The sequence below is a fragment of the Lampris incognitus genome, chromosome 14 (genome assembly GCF_029633865.1).
Source record: "Lampris incognitus isolate fLamInc1 chromosome 14, fLamInc1.hap2, whole genome shotgun sequence".
In the NCBI taxonomy this organism is placed as follows: domain Eukaryota; kingdom Metazoa; phylum Chordata; class Actinopteri; order Lampriformes; family Lampridae; genus Lampris; species Lampris incognitus.
The window spans coordinates 25,026,164-25,048,553 of NC_079224.1; the positions used below are offsets into that span (position 1 = coordinate 25,026,164).

Here is a 22,390-nt window from a genome sequence, read left to right on the forward strand (position 1 = left end):
TAATGCGATGATTAACAAATAAGCTATTGTAATGATTCACTTTCTATCAATGATTTGAACAATAAAACAAGAAAGAAAAAAAGATTTGATCTGACACCAGCAGACCCTTTGTGGCAATGGTAGAGGATTGTGTTTTGATAGGTTATACATAAACCTTCTTTTCATACAGTGGTTTTGCAGTCATCAAACCACTGCCTAACTCCAGCACTTCATTCAAAAGATAATCGCCCAACGTGGGGCTCGAACCCACGACCCTGAGATTAAGAGTCTCATGCTCTACCGACTGAGCTAGCCGGGCTCAGGTTTTATGATAATGCATATGGTTTCCTACGTTGGCCCCTGATCCTACACATGGGGATAAATGATTACACAGCCCTCCTGGAGATCCTTGTGGCATTCACCCAACAGGTTCTCTGAGCCATGGGAACACATTACTCTAGCTGACCAGACACTCTCTTTTTCCAGGACATGTCCTCTGTTTGTCCTTTCCTCAGATTGTTTGGTAATGCTTTTACATTAAGTGCATGTAATAAGTGTTAGTTAATAGGTTATAAGGCCCTTACAAGTCCTTATAAAATGCTTATTAACATTATTATGTGTTAATAAGACTATATAAGTGTAAATAATAGCACCATAAACACATTTTCAGACACTAGGTGGCTTTGCGAAATATGAAAACCTACTTTTTCACACTTGTCTTAGGTTTTAAGTCCAATCTGCATAAATTTGCATGTAGCATGTAAGGACCCTCATGATTAAAAGTTATTAAAACATTTTGATAGCCCACAAAATGCAAACGTTATGACTTAAAGGCCTTATAACATATTAACTAACGCTTATTATAGTCTCAATAACATAATGATGTTAAGCATTTTATAGGGACCTATAAAGGCCTTATTACCTATTAACTAACACTTATTACATGCACTTAATGTAAAGCGTTACCCATTGTTTATAGACACAAGTCTAATACACTGGGCATTTCTCAGTACCGAGTCTTAACATGAACTGTCGTTCTTCAAGAGTCTGTGTTTGTCAAATTGAAGATGGGAGTACAAACGAGTACACAGATCACTCAGGTTACTTTTTATGGTGAGGTGGCTTTGTCGATGATGTTGCCCCAAAATTTAATTAATTATTTAATTATCGTATTGACTTACTATGTGTACATTTGAAAAGGTGAGACCCTAAGCATTCTTACCATGTATGACATGGTAAGAATGAATAGCAACGATTGCGACTGCTACTTTGGATTCCATGGTGAAACAGTAGCATTTGAAGCAAGATCACACTATTTATAGCAAAATAAATTCCCTCCAAAACATATTTTTCAGCGGGAATGTACCTGATTTGTGGGTTCACGCATAGCTATATATGCCTGTCTTTAAGAAAATACAAATGTACAACTCCACGATGTAAATATAACATAAATATAATATCAGAATCAGAATACTTTATTAATTCTGATTCTAATATTTATTGGTATATACTTTTTTTAAGAAAATTGATGCATCTCCTGTCAATACATTTGTAGCCCACGTCCTCAAAACTACATTAGCAACGCCCACAAGCTGGCTGCAGCCAGCAACAGCGACACAGCGACCAGCTGTAGCCAGCGATACAGGGACTAGTTGCAGCCAGCGACACAGCGACTAACTGTAGCCAGCAACACAGTGACTAGTTGCAGCCAGCGACAAGCTGTAGCCAGCAACACATTGACTAGTTGCAGCCAGCGACAGCGACCAGCTGTAGCCAGCAACACAGTGACTAGTTGCAGCCAGCAACAGCGACACAGCGACCAGCTGTAGCCAGCAACACATTGACTAGTTGCAGCCAGCGACAGCGACAAGCTGTAGCCAGCAACACAGTGACTAGTTGCAGCCAGCGACAGAGCAACCAGCTGTAGCCAGCAACACAGTGACTAATTGCAGCCAGCAACAGCGACACTGCGACCAGCTGTAGCCAGCAAAACAGTGACTAGCTGCAGCCAGCGACAGCGACACAGCGACTAGCTGTAGCCAGCAACACAGTGACTAGCTGCAGCCAGCGACAGCAACACAGTGACTAGCTGTAGCCAGCAACACAGTGACTAGCTGCAGCCAGCAACAGTGACACAGCGACTAGCTGTAGCCAGCAACACAGTGAATAGCTGCAGCCAGCGACAGCGACACAGTGACTTGGCGATATAGTGATAAAGTCGTTGCTGGTGTGAGCACAGGGTAATGGGAACCTTCATAGAAATGTAGTCAAAAGTACAATATTTTTCTCTCAAATGTAGTGGAGTAAAAGTCATAAGTTTCCAAAAAAAAAAAAAAATACTCAAGTAGGGATATGTGAAAAATGTACATAAGTACAGTACTCAAGTAAATGTACTTCATTACTGTCCACCTGTTTGTCTCACATGGTTGGTATTCCTTGCACAATTTTTAGTTTACCACAAGCTGAACATGGTTGGATAGTTTAAGAAGTTGACTTTTCAAATGTATAGATGGTAATGCGATGATTAACAAGGTAGGGGGCATTATTTATTCAAAGGGGCACAGAATGATGCATCACACATGTTGGTACATTTTAAATATTTATGTTAAATAGTTCATTTGATTAAAATAAAGCAATAAGCTTGCATTGTGTCAACCCCCCAACCTCTGTCCTTTTTTGAATGCCAAAATATGGTCACCCTACATTACTCGGGATCCTAAACATGTCAGTTCAGTCTCTGCAAGTGTTTCATGAGCCTTGCCGATACTATTATATTTTGGCCAAGGTCAGCCATACAACTATACCGACAGCAAATTTAATCTTTAGAATAGGAGTGAAAGTGGTATATTCTTATATAGAAGAACGGGAGGACAGAAGACTCAAACCTAAAGATACAGGCAGAGCTATAAAAAAAATCTGTTTATAGCTGGGTAAAAGGCTCAAAATTTCAACAGGTGAATGGAAAAAAAAACCCCACCAAATCCTCATTCTGACAGACAACATGAATCACATCACTTAAAAAAAAAAAGGAAAAAAAAGAATGATTGTTTTGTTTCATCCTACATAACCAACGTTGGTAATATTACTCACCCTGAACTGTGGCCGGGGCTCCTCCAAGGACTCGGCAGGGGTGTCCAAGGTGCCCCATTTATAAGCCAGCTCCGCCTCTCGCCTCTTCCAGCGCTCCAGAAACAACGTGGCCCACACAACGTTGAAGAGGGCAAACACCACACAGCAGATATCCTGACTGGTCTGTGTGGGTGGAAAGAAGAACCCCCAATATTGACATAATGTACTTGAAATTATTATGCCACCCACTTTGGATTCAACTTTTCCATAAAATGACAGTGTCGTGTTTAAGAAGTTCACCAATTCACACATTTATTTTTGGTTATACAGTATATACAATCAGAATTTGTGGGTATTTTGTGAAATTTGCATGCAAAAACACTGTTGTTGACACAAATAAGCAAATAGCACATTGTGTACTTGAGTGAGGAGTAAACATTTAGAAAAACCAGAGCTTTACTTTGACATATTGGGACATACACCAATCAGCCAAAACATTAAAAGCACTGATAGATACAGGAATAACATTGATTATCTCAGTATAATGACACCTGTAAAGGGGTGGGATATATTAGGCAGCAAGTGAACAGTCAGTTCTTGAAGTTGATGTGCTACAAACAGGAAACATGGGCAAGCGTAAGGATCTGAGCGACTTTGACAAGGGCCAAATTGTGATGGATAGACTGGGTCAGAGTATCTCAAAAACGGCAGGTCTTATGGGGTGTTCCAGGTATGAAGTGGTCAGTACATACCAAAAGTGGTCCAAGGAAGGACAACCGGTGAACTGGCGACAGGGTCATGGGCGCCCAAGGCTCATTGTTGGGCAAGGGAAGTGAAGGCTAGCCTGTCTTGTCCGATCGCACAGAAGAGCAACTATAGCTCAAATTGCTTAAAAAGTTAATGCTGGCTACAATAAACAGATGCCAACACACATTGCACACACATCACAGCTTGCTGCGTATAGGGCTGCGTAGCCACAGACCAGTCAGAGTGCCCATGCTGACCCCTGTCCACCACTGAAAGCATCTACAATGGACACGTGAGCGTCAGAACTGGATCATGGAGCAATGGAAGAAGGTGGCCTGGTCTAATGAATCATGTTTTCTTTTACATCATGTTGATATAATATTAATGCACATTGTTTACCTGCTGAAGAGATGGCGCCAGGATGAACTATGGGAAGAAGGTAAGCCATCAGAGGCAGTGTGATGCTCTGGGCAATTTTCTGCTGGGAAAACTTCAGTCCTGGCATTCATGTGGATGTTACTGTGACACGTACCACCTACCTAAAGATTGCTGCAGACCAGGTACACCCCTTCATGGAAATGGTATTCCCTGATGGCAGTGGCCTCTTTCAGCAGGATAATGCACCCTGCCACACTGCAAAATTTGTTCAGGAATGGTTTGAGGAACATGACAGAGTTCAAGGTGCTGCCTTGGTCTCTAAATTCCCCAGATCTCAATCTGATCGAGGATCTGTGGGATGTGCTGGAAAAACAAGTCCGATCCATAGAAGCCCCACCTCGAAACCTACAGGAAGTAAAGGATCTGCTGCTAAAATCTTGGTGCCAGATACCAGAGGATCTTCAGAGGCGTTACGGAGTCCATGCCTCGACGGGTCAGAGCTGTTTTGGCATTACGAGCGGGACCTACATAATATTAGGCAGGTATGAGGGGCGTCCGGGTAGCATAACAGTCTATTCCGTTGCCTACCAACATGAGGATCCCCGGTTCAAATCTCCGTGTTACCTCCGGCTTGGTCGGGCATCCCTACAGACACAACTGGCCATGTCTGCAGGTGGGAAGCCGGATGTGGGTATGTGTCCTGGTTGCTGCACTAGCACCTCCTCTGGTCAGTTGGGACGCCTGCTTGGGGGGGCGGGGTGGGGTGGGGGGACTAGCGTGATCTTCCCACGCGCTACGCCCCCCTGGCGAAACTCGTCACTGTCAGGTGAAAAGAGGCGGCTGGCGACTCCACATGTATTGGAGGAGACATGTGATAGTCTGCAGCCCGCCCCGGCTTGGCAGAGGGGGTTGTAGCATCCCCAGCTGATTGATGGTCATAGTCTTAAACTGATGGTTTATTAATATATAGTCATCACATACACACCGTAAGAGCTAAAGGAAGAAAACAAAAAATACGTTTTAACATTTACAATAACACAAGAAAATATAACAGAAAGCTACCTAGCTTACTTCATATGATTGTACAAATAAAGAATGTACTGAAGACATTATAAATTATGGTTAAACACAATGAGTTCGCTAAATTGTTTATAACAGTAATTCAAATTAAACTACACTGCTGTTTGTATTTAACAGGACCGGAAAAGCTGAACACGGAAAACAATTTATCGGTATCGTAGTTCAAAATACGAAACATCGCTCAAAACAGCCAAAATCAAAACACAAATCCACTAACCTTGTGCCCCTATCAGCCAGGTGCTAAACAATGTTAAATACACTATTTCGCGAGACCTCCAACACTTTGACGGTGATTACTTTCGTCCGCCCGCCGCATTTGCAAACCTTTTTCCGCGTTTATCCACTTCCCGTTTGCTTCGATTCTCCTCGTTCCGGCTTCAACAACAACTGCGCATGAGCATCAGGCAGTATAATCGATATTCAAGATAAAAGCGCATTTTAAGAAATAAGGCGCTATCATAAACAAATATGCACGAGCACTTATCAAAAATAATAATATAACTCACTTAAAGGTTATTTACACTCCCACCAATCATGAATAGTTTGCAGAATTTAAACATGAATGATTTATAAACTCAAATTACCTTTAATCCAATAATTACTTAAAGTCTATATGTCTATGTAATAGTCTAAGCATAATGGCAATGTGTCAAATTCTGTATGCCAAAGGATGATTGTGGAGAACTCTGAAGGCAGTTACACAGCCTCTAGCGACACAATCAGTTTCTGAACCGGCCGCTCCATAATGGATAGCTTGCTGAGATGCAGCCGTTCTCTTCCCAGTTTCCTGTCGCCAAGACATATCTCGACTCTTCTCACAAGTCCATCTTTATCAGTGGTAGTCTCCACAACTCTGGTCAGCCGCCATTCATTCCTGGGCAGATCATCAGCTTTTTCAATGACTACATCCCCGTTTGAAGATTTCTCCTTGCAGCGTGCCCGTGCTGTCTGGTAGCAATGTTGGACAGATAGTCGTTTCTCCATCGACTCCAAAATTGTTCTGCTAGATATTGAACATGTTGCCACCTCTTACGTGCATACATGTCTTTCCTGATAAACTTACCAGGTGGTGGTAAGGCTGTGACAGATTTCATGGTGAGCAGGTGATTTGGGGTGAGGGGTTCAACGCTGTTAGAATCATTCAGGTTGTCCACAGTGAGTGGTCGACTGTTTACAATAGCCATAGCTTCGTAGAAGAATGTGCGAAGTGAGGCATCGTCCAGCTTACCAGAGGAGAGTAACAGAGTGGAACGAAGGACACTTCTCACAGTTCTGATTTGTCTTTCCCAGACACCGCCCATATAACTTGAATGAGGTGCCTTCAAGTTGAAGTCACACTGCTTCTTGGCTAAAAATGCTGTCAGCTGATCAGTGTCCATCTCTTTCAGGGCTTCTGTGAATTCATTTTTGGCTCCTACAAAGTTACTGCCTCAGTCACATTTAATCTGACATACTGATCCCCATATGGCAATGAAGCCGCGCAAGCCGATGATGAAGGAATCTGTAGATATGTCATCCAGCATCTCAATGTGAATGGCTCGGGAGCAAAAAAATGTGAACAGGAGACCGTATCTTTTGTGTAGCTTACGCCCTTGTTTGGTGAGAAACAGGCTAAAACAATCCATTCCACAGTATGTGAATGGTGGTGACGGATCTATATGTTCTGACAGAAGATCAGCCATTCGCTGTTCTTCTGTGGGTCTCCTGAGCTTCCGACATGTTACACATTGATGCACATAGGATGATGCCACAGCTCTGTTGACTCCTGGAATCCAGCAGCCATTTGATCTGATCTCGTTAATGGTGAGGCCTTTGCCTTTGTGCTTGACCTTCTCATGATAATGAGCAATTATCAATTTGGCGATGTGGTGATCTTTGGGGATAATCACAGGGTGTTTGACTGAGTAAGGGAGCAATGCAGCACAAAGTCGTCCTCCCACCTTGAGCAGTTTATCTTAATCCAAGAAGGGGCCAAAGTAATACAGCTTACTGCGAGGTGAAAGTCGGATTCCTTTGCTCAGTGACTTTATTTCTTCAGGATACACTTGTCTCTGTAAATCCTTAATGATGATGCATTCAGCAGTCTCATGTTCCACTACTGTGCTGAGACTGTTTGACTTGTCCTTCTTGGTCCGACGATAAACACGTGCTACTGCTTGAATAGCTTTAGACCACAAAGACAACTTTGACAGACAATCTGAATGACTGACTCACTCTGCTGTTTGTGTACTCAGTGTCTGAGCTCTTTTCACTACAGGGTCTCCTATTGTTAATTCTTTAATAACATCTGCTGGAGTGACTGGAGGAAACTCTTTGACAGTGACCCTGTGACACATATTGCTGACATTTGGTGAGGGGTAGCATGGTGATGAGCGGCTCACAATGCTCCATCCTAGGTTTGTGCGAACTGCATAAGGTTCATCATCTCCTCCTAGAATCACTTGTCTAGGTGCTAGTGCCCTTGAACAGTTGTAGCCTATCAAAAGACCAACGTCACAATCCTGCAGTGGTGGAATTTCATCCGCTATTGTAGTAAGATGATTCCATTGCCTGGCCATTTCACAGGTGGGAATGTGGGTGCGGTTCACTGGTATGCAGTCTTTAGTGTAGGCTAGGGGAAGTTCAATGACAATGTTGGAGCTGTAACCTCTTACTCTGAGACCTGAAACCTTTTCACTCTGCATGACAGAGTCCTTTCCAGCCTGAGTGGTTAACTTAAGTCTGACTGGACATGAGTCAGCTTGTAGTTCATTGCATACTTCCTGTTCAGTAAAGACTGAAAGACTGTGTCGCTTTGGGTGTCAAGTAAGGCATAGATGAGTTTTTCAGAATCTGGATTACTCTGAGAGGATACCCACACTGGCACAATCATTGAGGTGTTAACAGATGGTCCATTAGTATCCACATTGAGAGACATTGTAGTAGCGGTTTCGTGTGTGCTACTCTGGTTTGAGACTGGTGCAGTTTTATCTTTCTTAATGTAAGTGTCATCATGCAGACATGTAGGATGCTTTCCTTTACGGCTTTCACAGGAGTGTCTGTGACGGCAGTCTTTTACACTGTGGCGTGGCTTCATGCAACCATAGCAAAGTTTCTTTTCTTTCACATACTGTCGTCACCTCACTAGAGACTTTGTCATTAATTCAGGACAGTTGTGAATCTGAAGTTTACTGTCTCGACAGATACGCATGTCTTAGCATTTCCCTTTGTGGATCTTTGAGCCTCATTCTCTGTAACTGTTTGAGTGTGGAGGACACTGGCCTTACCCTTCTTTTTGTCTCTGGAATTGCATTCCTCTGTGGTGGGATCTGAAGCACAAAGGGCATAGAGGGAGGTAATTGGATTGCAGGCAATCTCAGTTTACATTGACATGAAGGCTGCAAAGTCCTGAAAACTTGGAAACACATAAGTCTCTCTTAAGGCCCGTGTGACTTGATGGTTCCGTCGAGCTGCTGCCCAATCAGGTAATTTCTGAACATGCTTCTGGTTCTCCTCACAGTCATTTAGTATGTCAAGTCCTTTAATGTGTGGTATGGCTTATTGACATGCATTCAGGAAATCGGAGAAGCTCCTGAATCCTTCAGCATCCTTTGATTGGATCTTTGTCCAGTTCGTGAGCCTTTCTCTGAATGCTCTCTGTATAACAAATGGCTGGCCATAATGGTGGTTGAGTTTGTTCTATGCATCCTTGTAGGTTTCATCGTCATTTCTGTAGATGATGCCATCAAGGATTTTTCGAGCGGGGCCACCTACGCACTTCTTTAAATAATACAGCTTTTCTGCTGAAGAGATGCTCTTTTTATCAATGAGTGACAGAAATGAGGCCTTCCACTCAATGAACTGAATTGGATCACCATTGAACATAGCTGGCTCAGGCATGGGTAACCTGTTGAGGGCTATGCTATCTTGGACTGCTTGTGCAAGGTAAAGCACATCTGCCTGTGGAAGTGATGGAGACACTGTGGCCACTGGGACATTAGTGGATGGTTGAATGGAAGCTGAAGACATAGGTTGCTGTGGAACTACATGCTGCTGTGTTCCAGCGATGAGATCAGAAGAAAAGACACCATTATCCTGCCTAACTTCCTGTTCATACACTAGTCTGGCTCGTGCTGTTTTTACATCCCTTTCTGCCTTCAATCTTTCCATCTCACGTTTCTGGGCTTCAAGTTCTCGCCTCTGATTTTCCTCAAGGAGCTGAATCTTTTCTATTTGTCTCTTTTCCTCCAGTACCATTTCATACTCTACCTCCTTTGCTGCTAACTCAGCTGCTGCATCCTCCCGTTTGGCTGCTATAATGGAGCTCGTGCAGAATTGACTCATGGGTATGCTAGACTTATAGCTTAAATGTGAGGCTGTGGATCCATAGATAGAGAGGGCATAGTCTCTATCAAGCAGCCCACAGAGACGCTGTTTTACTCTTTCACCATCGAAATCTCCATCAATGCCTGATATCCTTTCATAAGTGAATTTGACAATGTCCTTTGTTACTGCCTCACAAGCATCAATCCAGCATCTTGTTTCATTGGATGGAGTGATGTGGTCTCGAATGTCCATGTAAATGCTCATAACATTATCCTTTCCTTTCTCCAGAGCGTCAATAAGTGATATGAGTTGACTCTCAGGCATGTCCGACTTAAGCTGTTCTCTTGCACGTTCCATTTTTCATACATATGGGTAAACCTTTTCTCCCTTTTATGGGCCTCCTCCTTCTGAAATGCAAGCATTTTCTCCGTGGGATTCTGTTGGCGACCAGAGCGGCGAAGCTCCTCCCTTTCTGTTCCATTATGAGGGGCTTCCACCTACTGGTCTGATTCTCTACAATTGAGAGGTAAGTTTGCTGATGCTTCCATTTTTTTCATGCAGGAGTACCACAGCTTTGGTCCATTACATCAAATCCTTGCATAACAGTCATGATCTTCAATCAGAAGAATAGCAGGACCGATGAAGTGGAAAAGCTCTTACTGTAGCATCCCCAGTTGAAGGATGGTCGTATTCTTAAACTGATGGTTTATACAGATTCTCTTAATTAATATATAGTCTTCACAAAAACACCGGAAGAGCTAAAGGAACAAAAAAAGTTTTAACATTTACAATAACACAAGTAAATATAACAGAAAGCTAGATATCTTATTACATATTATTGTACAAACAAAGAATGTACTGAAGACATTAAGAATTATGGTCAAACACAACGAGTTTGCTAAATTGTTTAGAACAGTAATTCAAATTAAACTACACTGTTTGTTTTTAACAGGACCGGGAAAACTGAACACAGAAAACAATTTATCTGTATCGTAATTCAAAATACGAAACATACGCTTCGCTCAAAGCAGCCAAAATCAAACACAAATTCACTAACGCCAGGTGCTAAACAATATTAAATACACTATTTCGCGAGACCTCCAACACTTTGCAAACCTTTTTCCGCGTTTATCCACTTCCTGTTTGCTTTGCTTCTCCTCGCTCCGGCTTCACACAACTGCGCATGAGCATCAGGCAGTTTATTTGAACTTCAAAATAAAAGTGCATTTTAAGAACTAAGACGCTATCATAAACAAATATGCATGAGCACAAAAAAGGAGCACTTATCAAAAATAATAATATAACTCACTTAAAGGTTATTTACAGGGGTGGCGCAATGACCGGGACAGCTCGGGAAGAGTGGGGTAATTGGCCAAGTACAATTAGAGAGGAAAGGGGAACATATATTTGGCAGGTGGTTTTAATGTTTTGGCTGATTGGTGTATGTATTAGGCAGAGAAATTCTTAACATTTTGAAGGTATGTTACATAACCAGCATGTTTCCAACAATCCACCATGCATCTCTAAATAGGAATCGAACCTACCCTGTGACCAAATGCATCAAACTCTGTGTAAATTCACCAATAAAAGAATGTACTGAGAAACTCCGTACGTAAAGCTTTTCTGAGATATAGAGAAGGGTCCAGCTGCAGCCTGCAGTACTAGTGCAAGACATGCCCACTCCCATCACTTGCCCTAAACTTAACCTCCTAACCTTAACCTCAGCGAGGGGGGGGGGGTTCTTTCACTGACAAGTGGGCATTTGTTGATCTGGCGTGGGCATTTCTTGTACTGATGCGGGCATGTATTGCGCCATGGGGGCGTGTTTGTACTACCTGCAGGCTGCAGATAGATACACTTGGAGATTTATGAACACTGCGTACGCGACCGTTACACACGACCTTTAATGCCCCATTTTATAATGAGCACAATTTCAATTTATTGGTCATACTGGGCCATTCATTGGTTGTCCAAATTCACACATTTTCTTTCAGGATAAATAGGCAGAGGCGAGATCATTGGCTTAATTTGTAGATATACAATTTAATTCCATTGTAGACCAATTAAACTGTCATTTGTTATGCATGCACAGTCTGTCCTCACTTTTCGGCCACAGTGTCGCTATGGTTTCTATACTGCACAGAGGTATGCAGATTATTCTTTTCAGAAATCTGAAACTGTGTATAAATAGCTGTATGCATGTTTCGGAGGCCATTTTTATGCATACCCGCCTTTGGATATTTGACCCCTTGATTTAGGGAACCAGTGCTACACTAATCCACTGAGATTACAACATATAGCCCTGCCACTTTAGAATAAACAAGACATTTACATGATCTTGTTGTCCTATTATAGACTTGGGGTACCTGATCGGCCTCTGCTAATATCCAAAGCAGGAAGCCAATGACCGCAGGATAAAGCATGGAGTTGGTGTAGAAACCCAGCCAGGCAAAGTACATGGCAATCTTCACTCCAAAGTAGTCGCAGATATCATCTAGAGAACAGGGGTAAATAATGTTGATTTGTCAAGTCAGGTCAATTTCATTTGTATAGCCCATTATCACAAATTACAAATTTGCCTCAGGGGGCTTTACAGCAACACAACATCCTGTCCTTAGACCCTCACATTGCGTAAAGAACAACTCCATAAAAATAACCCTTTAATGGGGAGAAATTGTGAGTCTAATTATATGAAAAAGGAAGTATTTGGTAGAAGGACTATTCATCTGAAAAAAAAGAACAGTTCTTCTCATGAAATCAATTTAAATCATATTTTCTTCACATTCTGACAGAAAGTTCACTCACCGAGGGGCTGCCGTTCGCAGACAGCCTGGACCCAAGACGTCATCAACTGGCTGAGGATTCGTTGCTCATGGAGAGGAAACATTTGGTGGATCACGCCTCTGGCCACCAGTTCTGGGACTGGGATGGACACAGACTGGAGTCAGTGAGGCGCCAGTAATTGTTATGCAGTAGTGGATGGTGGTGGATAATTTAGCGTGTAGTGTGTGTTGTCAGTGTGTTGTTTATGCACTGCTTTCTGGACACCATGCTTCATTATGCCGAACACTTTGAAAATGTTAGCTATATATGGTGTACACATGTTTCAACACACCTATTTCTGATTTCATTTCATGAGAGTGGCACACAATAAGGGTTTATTGTGTGTTCAAGTCCTGTATGTGACCAATGGGTTGAAACCATCCCCCGTTAACTCATACCAATCACATGACTTTATTATTGTTCCTTTAAAAAATGTTGGCCTCGAGTTCCACATCATTTCAGTGTGACATCCCAGTTTAACTTTAAAATGATCACGTACTTAAGAAGATGTTTTAAACTTCTTGATGTGCTCAATACATGTTAAGATATTTGACTTCCTTTTTTTCTATTTCAATTATCCATACAAAAGAATGGTGGAAAATCCTCTTGGGCTACGAAACACATTAAGGAAACATCTTACAAAATATATGAAGCAGTACCTGAAGAATATTTCCTGAGAGAATTGCTTATTTTTACGCTCATTTTAAGTGGCTAAGTTGCTAAGGAGCAACATACATATCAGCTAAACATCCAAAACAGAGAGGTTACATAGTTCACTACAAATTGTTCAAGAAAATGTACCTTTTGCATGTTACTGTTCATACCATGTAAAAAAAAAAAGCATTCAGTAAAACAGGCTTCACATAGAAATTGAACTTTAAGCATGATTAATGACGCGTACTGATAGGCTGTCCCTCCAGAAAGTGGATGTTGTGAAGCATCTCCCCCTGTTTGGCTCGCAGATTGTCCAGCCAGTATTTTATGATACTCTGACGCTCCTAAACAGATTTAAATGGGGAAGAACATATAACTAATAAAAAAGATCAACCTTGAGAATCTCTTTAAATAATCACGACTGAAAAAAAACCAAAACTTTCCAAATATATTCCAGCAACAATAGCATACAATTTCCCAAACATTCACAGTGAGAAAGAACTGGCACATTACGCCAGCCGAGCCCATCGTCACGACCTCTGACCTGGGAGGTGAAAAAGCAGAGCTCGCTCTCAATGTTTTCATAGATGTTGTCCTCCTCGCAGGAAAACCGCCGCGTCCCCCCTCCAAACTGAGGTTTGACCGCTTTGTGCATGCCCATCTGTTCTGCTCCTCGCAGTAAACTGATAAAAACAAACAAACCATAAAATCCCAGATTAAAATGCGGGGCTGATGTGGTGTAAAACTGCACAGGGGCGGTCTAGAGTGCAGATGGTTTTGTCGTCTAAGTGCATGACACCACAGATTACTTACAATTGAACCCTCTCTGTGAATGTCTCTGTGACGCTCTCTCTATTGGTTACCATCGCACACATTCATGCAGAAGTAGACAGTAAGTACCTAAATGTGTACATGCACACACGCATCACGCACACACACACACACAGTCTTGAGTCTTGCTTCTCTCACCCCCCTTTTTTTCACTCCCCAATTGTATCTGGCCAATTACCCCACTCTTCCAAGCCGTCCCGGTCTCTGCTCCACCCCCTCTGCTGATCCGGGGAGGGCTGCAGACTACCACATGCCTCCTCCGATACATGTGGAGTCGCCAAGCTGCTTCTTTTCACCTGACAGTGAGGAGTTTCAGTTTCGCCAGGGGGATGTAGCGCATGGGAGGATCACGCTATTCCCTCAGTCCCCCCCCCCCCTAAACAGGGGCCCCGACTGACCAGAGGAGGCGCTAGTACAGCGACCAGGTCACATACCCACATCTGGCTTCCCACCCGCAAACACGACCAGTTGTGTCTGTAGAGACACCTGACCAAGGAGTCTTACTTCTCAAAGGTTGTTGTGATGAAGAAGGCGTGTCCCTGTGTGTGCTTGTGCTGTCGGACCTGGATGGTGACTTGTGGGATTCCAACACGGATCTGATTCAGGAGCCACAGCAATGTGTGGTCATCTATGGCATCTAGAGTGAGAGAAAGAAACTGACTTCAATGTCACTCTGACCGATAAGATGTCCATTCTTGGTCAATCACTTAAGAAATCTGAGCTTATAGCGATCCAAGCAACTCAAGTGTTTTATTCCTGCATTTTGTCTGATTTGTACTCATTATTTGCATTTCCTAATATGAAACATACATTAAGCATGTGCATATATTTCTTGGTTGACATTTAATATCAGTTACTAACCCTTTGGCTGGTATTTACACAATGCATAGAAAGGCCTGAAAGCCATGTTTCCAAGCTTGACAGAAGGCAAGCAGGGTGGTGACACAGAAAGGTCAATTCAATTAAATCCCTCCGCCCATACATTACAAAGGAAATTGCCCCCTACAGTGCAGAAGTGTTGGATCATATCCCCGACTGATTACATTCTCCTTCAAGAAGTGAAATAGAATAAATGGATGGAGTGCACTTTGAAACAATCTTGTTGTAATGGGCTCCAAGCGAAACAGAAAGTAAACACTGAGCTTTAACGTTGACAGCGATGAGTCTTAAAATAGCCGTCTCATTCATTAAGGATGCTCTGTCCCTGTATTTTACCCCATGCAGCTATCTTATTAAGTGTGAACATCTAAGTCACACTGTCACTTGGGTTTGATAAAACTATATGTTCACATTGCTATGCACACTGGCATGGCTGTTAAAGGACAAAGCAGCCTCCATTACTATCTACAAAATTCAGCTACTGTAAATGGATGTGCTCCGACCATCCCCAGAGTCTGTTTTTAGTCCTGGTTACACATCTGAGTAGTTGGCCGACTGCCTGAGATGTCTAATAAGGATGTTCTCTTCTCGCTATATGGACTGCTTTGTCGTAGAGAAGGGAGGATTGACCTCTCTGTACCTGGGAATGTCATCAGGATATCACAGTTGTCAGTGGGCACCATCTTCAGCCAGGACTTACGAGACATGATGTACCGTCTGGCCTGCAGAAGGCGTTTCCCAAACAATTTATCTAAAGGGTGGGATTGAGAAAAGGTCAACAGGAGGAGAGTAGGAAGAGCCACGTTAAGGCTTGAGAGGACGTGCAGCAATAAGAAAGACAAAGTGAGGGAGACAGGAGGCGAGAGAGAGAAAGGTAGAGGCATAAATGGCATAGATAGATGAGGAGGGAGAGAGAGAGAGAGAGAGAGAGAGAGAGAGAGAGAGAGAGAGAGAGAGAGAGAGAGAGAGAGAGAGAGAGAGAGAGAGAGAGAGAGAGAGAGAGAGAGAGATGGTCAGGGAGACAGATGGAGATATTTTCTCATCAGGGTGATCAGGAACACAGATGACAGCTTAGTGTGTAAGAAATCTGCCAAACTGCCAGTGAGCATTGCTCCGTTCCTTATCATTACTGTTATTAATCCCTAAACTGTTCCCTTCCCTTTTCCTGCTTTTGTTGTTTTTCGTTTGTTTCTCCTCTAAGAGACAAGCACAGAGCAGCAAAGTGACAACGCCACATCGATCAGTCCATTGTCCAAAGCAATTCTTCAAACACGGTGAAGGTTGACTAATGTGGTTTTGCTCTTCTAGAAGCTCTTTGTCTCTCCCAGTCCCGGTACAGACCACAAAAATGACCGACTTCACAGCATTTCACTAGTTTAACTGTAAGTCCCCAGCGGCGCCTCATATGCAGGCACAACCGCTTCAATAGTCTAGCTAGGGTTGTTTCACTTAAGCGTCTCAAGGACTTGGGAGTCTTTAATATTGGACTGCAGCAGTTATAGCCCACTTGTTCACTCCAACAACAACGGACCCTCTGTTTCGGCCCTTTCCTCTCTCTTTTGGGGGCAGCATGGCTCAGGAGATAGAGCGGGTCATCTAGTAATCAGGAGGTCGCTGGTTCGATCCCTGCAGAGGGCGTGTCGAAGTGCCCTTGAGCTATACACCGAACCCTTAACTGCTCCTGATGAGCAGGTTGGCACCTTGCATGGCAGCCTCGGCCATCAGTGTATGAATGTGTGTGTGAATGGGTGAATGTGAGGCGTACACTGTAAAGCACTTTGAGTGGTCAGTAGACTAGGAAAGCACTATATAAATGCAGTCCATTTACTCTTTCTTTCAGTCACACTGCTTGTCTCTGTCCCACACCAAACACACTGGCCACAGTGGGTGATCCATCTCTAGACCGTGCAGTGAATTTACACTAGGCCCTGGTCTCAATCCCATTTACCAAGGCATAGCTACACATTCTGCAACATTAACTGCACCATCTCATTGCCTAATGCCTGCGCAGAGCCAAATCCCTCACACTCAATGTCATCACCGCTCTCATCTCTGAGTTATTTCCTGATAGCATGGTCTATTATAGACCTGCGTGCTCGTCCATTGAATGGGATGCACAGTAAGTGTAACTGTAATTTACTGGAGGCATGTCAGAAGAAATACGTCAATGGTTGTGGAGAATGGGGTCATTTTCCTTCGATATCATATCTAAAGCATAGGTCCCCTCTGCTGAGCGGGAGCTGAAGGGACTTCTTGAAATGCAATTCACTCTGGGATGTACAAATCACTGAGCAATTTTGTTAATTGAACTCTGTGTTCGTGTGTGTGTGTGTGTGCATGTGTGTGTGCATGCGTGTGTGTTTGCAAGTCCACAAAATGTCAATAATGAAAAATGTCATCACAAGTTCCCAGATCGCAAAGTGATGTCTGTTCACTTAATCTGACCAGCAGTCACAAAAAAACAACCCTTCGAGTATTCATTTTATAATAAGACGAATCGAAGAAAAGCAAGCAAATCGTAGCATTTCTAAAGCTGCAACCAGCAAATGTTTTGTATTTTTACTTGATAGATTTTTTTTAAAACGACCAATCAAATTCAGCACCAATCCAGTGTGTGGTTCTACTACTGCACTATTTGTCTGGGGGTCATGATGAGAAACAGGACTGACCAGTATGCAGGAACTCTTCTAATTTCATATTACCAAGAACTGCCAACATCCCTTTTGGAGATGAGGTGCCCGAAGACGATGAAATCATCGCTGCCTACAAAGGACTGCACAGGCTGGCCAGGACTTCTGCCTGACTCATTCCTATTGTGCTCAAGTCCACATAGGTGGATTACAAACAGATTAGTAGACTAGACGTGTATCTGTAATTCCGTCAGAGGTGGGCTACTTACATGCAACGACAATGACATCAATGCGCCCCCTAGCCTTCAATTAATTTGCTCCCCAGTTCAAATATTACCTTGCAAAATTCTCCAGTCTCCTACACGTGATCCAAAATGGAGAGGGGCTCGTAAGTTAATTGTGCAAAACCGACCTGCGGCTGAATGAAATTTGTGCACCAGCCCACTCCGGCCATGCACCTCCTGCACTGCATAGTAAGTCTCCTTCATGCACCTGTGGACCACGGAGCCCTATTTCCACTTCACGGGCCTGAATCGGAAGGCGACGCGTGGAGAAGAAATAGGATGGATGAAACGATGAAACCACAGCAATAGATCGATATACCGGGTAGTTTGACCGCTTTGTCGTCTCCCTGAACTTGTGGTCATTGTACGAGTAAAATCAGGCATCCATGACGGCAGAGTATGTTCTTTTCCCCTCCCGGATACCTCGTCTCTTCTCATTCTTCATCGTGCATGAAACATCCGGTATACATACAACACACACACACACACAGACACACATTTGGTCGTTTATACACACCAAGCACCCCGGTCGGCATAGAAGATATTGGCTGGTGGTTGGTCCTGTCCTCCCCTGGTGTTGGCACCGTCCTCTCCATCCTCTCCCCTGCTGCCCCGTCGCCGTTGCCGTTGCCGACGTCGGCGGTGTTGATGCTGGTACTGGCACTGTTTACAGTAGCGTCGGCATCAGCTGCGCCGGTGCTCACCGTCAGCATGGTGCTGCAGAAATCCCCCGAGCACTTATTTTAAACCGTATGGCGCATACGTGGACAGACGGCGCTGCGAGCAGGACGGCGCCCCTGCCGTGCTCATTTCGCTGCATGGCCGTTGCGTGCAGCAGCTCGGTGGGGAAAGCCTACCTTATGATAAGGGACGGGGAGGAGGAACATGATCATGGCATCTACAGGCTACACGTTCATACAGTCGTGACTGGGCGGTGACGACAGAGTTGAGGGGAACACCGGATTCCGTCAGCTGCAAGCGTATAAAACAATGTCAGCTGTCCGTCGCTGCAGCTGGTGGATTCACCGGGTCGTATGTTGTGCTGCCAGCGAGCTGCTACGGCACCTGCCCATTCACAGTGGCGTGCAGATTCTTGGCTCCCATGGAGTCTTAGTATTTTTGGTTTTCTTCAATAGATTTAAAAACACACATCGTTGAAGTTAATTTGCATATTAACGTAAGAAGGTCACGTGGTTTAACAGTTTTATATTTCAAATGAGAAATCCACCGCAGCCTTAAATAAATCATGCATTACTACTGTGATATTTCACATGGGGGCTGGACAACGCATCGTTTCAGAAGCAACGCTGCAATACGTGCAATAGTCACCTGCAAAGCATGCAGTGCAGCATCAAGATAATAGATTCAACTCTACTTCCCGTGTGTGTGCGTGTGTGTGTGCGTGCGTGTGTGTGTTTTATAAGGGAAATTGGGCCCATCGGTTGAATGAATGAACGAATGAACGAATGAATGAATTATTTCGGTCAAACTTCATCGTACATATTTGCACCAGTCCATTTCACACAGCAAAACTCAATCAATAAGCTGAAACCCAAGGCTTATTGTTGCCTACGGTCCTTAAGTTAACTTAGAATATCAGATTTACAAAAGGAAGGGAAAACGAATGTATACTAAGTTATTTTACATTTTAAAATTTACCAGTCATTTTCAATTTATCAGGAAAAATACCTGTTAGAAAAGATTCATCACATATATATAAAAATAAATGGTTTGAGTACACAGTCCAGGTTACACACACACACCAGGTTAAAATTCGTATTGCTTGATGGAAAATAACAGCTAGCAAGGTCCACTTCTTCTGACTTGCAAAGAAAAGTGTTCAGATAAATCTAAAAATCGCTATAATTCAATGTGATTCAGTGTCTTCTTGGACAACCACCTTATTTACCCCTCTGACAACACCCTACTAATTGCTAGTGATGAACTCTTAGCAAATGAGGCTTTGAAAGCTAAAAGCTGCATATATCTGGTAAAATTGTGTAACTCTTTTTTTAATTCTTTAATATTGCAATACATATCGAAAAAAACAAAACAAAAGCATGGCAATGTTGATTTGGGTCAGCCCCATCTGATAGTCCTATAAAAAGCAGGAGTTATTCAGCAAAGTCTGTGTGGGCTTGGCTGGATGTATCAGGTCTCAAACAGCCTAAAACATCTTCTGTCTGTGTGCTCAACAGAGGGCTCACTTTTAAACCTGGCAATACTGATTGACAAAGAGGAACAGATAAGTGAGACTGACATGGATTTAAACTCATGTAGGAGGAGGAGGAGGAGGAGGAAGAAGAAGATGAAGAAGAAGACACTTTATTTGTCATTGTACATATGTACAACAAAATTTGTTTTCTGTTAACCCATCCTATTGTATAGGAGCTGTTGGTAGCCACAGTGCAGTGCCCAGAGACCAACTCCAGTTCTTTTTTCCTATTGCCTTGCTCAGGGGCACAGGCAGGAGTATTAACCCTAACATGCATGTCTTTTTGATGATGGGAGGAAACTGGAGCACCTGGAGGAAACCCAAGCAGACACGGGGAGAACATGCCAACTCCACACAGAAAGGAGCTGGGGCGGCCTGGGGTTCGAAACCAAGACCTTCTTGCTGTAAGGCAACAGTGTTAACCACTGGGCCACCGTGCTTGAGGATTGCTGCAGGATTGCTGCAGTATTGTAGACAGAAGAGGAGGAGGCAACACAACATGGCACAGGGAGCGACTTCACTCCCAGTGACAGAAAACACAGAAAACGTGACATTACTCTCACAGAGCTAGGCCAGTGTCACTGAAAGACCCTAACCTTAACCATCACTTGATCATTTACAGAACTGACATGGGATGAATGGTAGAAACTGTCTGACCCTCTCACGCTCCCTGGTGCAGATCGGCCAGAATAATCACTAAATGACGAGTTAAACACCTGCATTTGCTATACTGGAAAGGATTGAATGTCAAGGCCGGCTGTCGACTTACAGAGGAGATGAATGCCAAAGCCCTCCACTCCATGCATAAACAGCTACTGGATGTTGGCAGACTTCTGATAAATACCGTCCAGACCCATCAGCTGCTGAAGGAAAGCAGCCTTGTTTAAACATTAAAGGATTAACTGCTGGATAACAGCAGAGCAGTGACTCGGTTGTGCTTGGCTATGGTGCTGTGATACTATGTTCTAGTTGTCTTACAAAACCCATCGCATGGACCAGGAAACCTCCCGCTGACCTTCTCCCTTTTCGTTTTTCATCTTTTTCCTTTCCTCTTCACCGCCGACTCCTTTTTTAAATTCTTCTTTCTGCTTTTTAATTCTTTTTGTTCCTTCACGTTTCTTTTTATTAATACGTAGACCTTTTTATCTAGACGTTAGAAACATAGCTCCTCTCGTCTTCCCTTCACAGACTAGATGAGGATGAGTGTAGATTAGTCTACACTATCCATAGTGTAGTAGATAGAAGAGAACAGTACATACATTTTGTATTTCACTTCTTTCTCATGGTTATAACTGTGAGTTGGTGGAACGGTGGTGCAGTGATAAGTGCAATCGCCTCAAAGCAAGAAGGTCCTGGGTTCAAGTAGTCCAACCTTGGGGGTTATCCTGAGTTGTCCTCTGTATGGAGTTTGCGTGTTCTCCCCATGTCTGCATGGGTTTCCTCCGGGTGCTCAGGTTTCCTCCCACAGTCCAAAGAGATGTAGGTCAGGTGACTCGGCCGTACTAAATTGTCCCTAGGTGTGTGTGTGTGTGTGTGTGTGTGTGTGTGTGTGTGTGTGTGTGTGTGGGCCCTGTGATGGACTGGCGGCTTGTCCAGAGTGTCTCCCCGCCTGCCACCCAATGATTGCTAGGATAGGCTCCAGCATCCCTGCGACCCTGAGAGCAGGATAAGCAGTTTGGAAAATGGATGGATGGATAACAGTTGGTTTTGTTGACTTGGTCATACATTCATAGAAAGTAACCTTAGTCTACGATAGATAGATAGATTCTGTATTGTCCTACTTGAGGAAATGTGTTGCCAAAGTCTGTACATAAAAATACATGTTCACCCCCAAACATCCAAATATAAGTTCATCACAACAAGAAAACAAGTTCATCCTCATGCATACTTTCCATCCATCCATTATCCAAACCGCTTATCCTGCTCTCAGGGTCGCAGGGATGCTGGAGCCTATCCCAGCAGTCATTGGGTGGCAGGCCAGGAGACACCCTGGTCAGGCCGCCAGGCCATCACAGGGTTCATGCATACTTTCATATGCATAAATAAACATATACATTCATGCAGTCAGATATTTGTATAGACACTTGTGCACACATGGACAAAGACTATCACCAGGGAAGTGTATAGCTGCTATGGCGGAGAGGACAAAACTTCTGCCAAAGCAGACTATTTTTCAGGTTACTGATCTGCGTCTGCGACCAAATGGAAGTTGGGGGGAAAATGGTTTGAGGAAGTAGCCAGGGTCATCTGCTATGATGGATGCTTTGCATGTGATGGACTGAAGTCTGAAAGGTTGGGGGTGGGAAGGCCAATGGTTTTGGATGGCGGTATGCATTGGCAGCAGTTTATATGGTGACGAAACAAGATGGAGTAGTACAGTGGTATGGGTGGAGTTAAAGTTTTGTTAGGCAACAACACAAGGTGGGGGGAGGGGGCAACAGCAAGAGTCTTTATTTGCAACATTTATGGATGTTCATCAGTGTTTTGTCTGAAAATGAATTTATTGTCAAAGGTCA

The 22,390-nt window shown here is 43.5% G+C and overlaps 1 protein-coding gene and 1 non-coding gene across 2 annotated transcripts in view; both read right to left on the reverse strand.

Moving 5' to 3' along the window:
• LOC130124026 (anoctamin-8-like) overlaps positions 1-18,466 on the reverse strand; it is a 56,952-nt gene extending 38,486 nt beyond the window's left edge. The window contains exons 1-8 of the mRNA XM_056293389.1: positions 18,177-18,466; positions 15,386-15,496; positions 14,371-14,503; positions 13,580-13,718; positions 13,283-13,379; positions 12,364-12,480; positions 11,925-12,052; positions 3,070-3,231 (exon numbers count right to left, since the gene is read on the reverse strand). Coding sequence (XP_056149364.1) covers positions 3,070-3,231; positions 11,925-12,052; positions 12,364-12,480; positions 13,283-13,379; positions 13,580-13,718; positions 14,371-14,503; positions 15,386-15,496; positions 18,177-18,372 — 1,083 coding nt within the window. The 5' untranslated portion in view covers positions 18,373-18,466. The remainder of the gene's footprint in view (positions 1-3,069; positions 3,232-11,924; positions 12,053-12,363; positions 12,481-13,282; positions 13,380-13,579; positions 13,719-14,370; positions 14,504-15,385; positions 15,497-18,176) is intronic.
• On the reverse strand, positions 226-298 carry trnak-cuu (transfer RNA lysine (anticodon CUU)). The gene has a single exon. It is a non-coding gene; the product is annotated as a tRNA-Lys (tRNA).
• Positions 18,467-22,390: the final 3,924 nt, after the last annotated feature.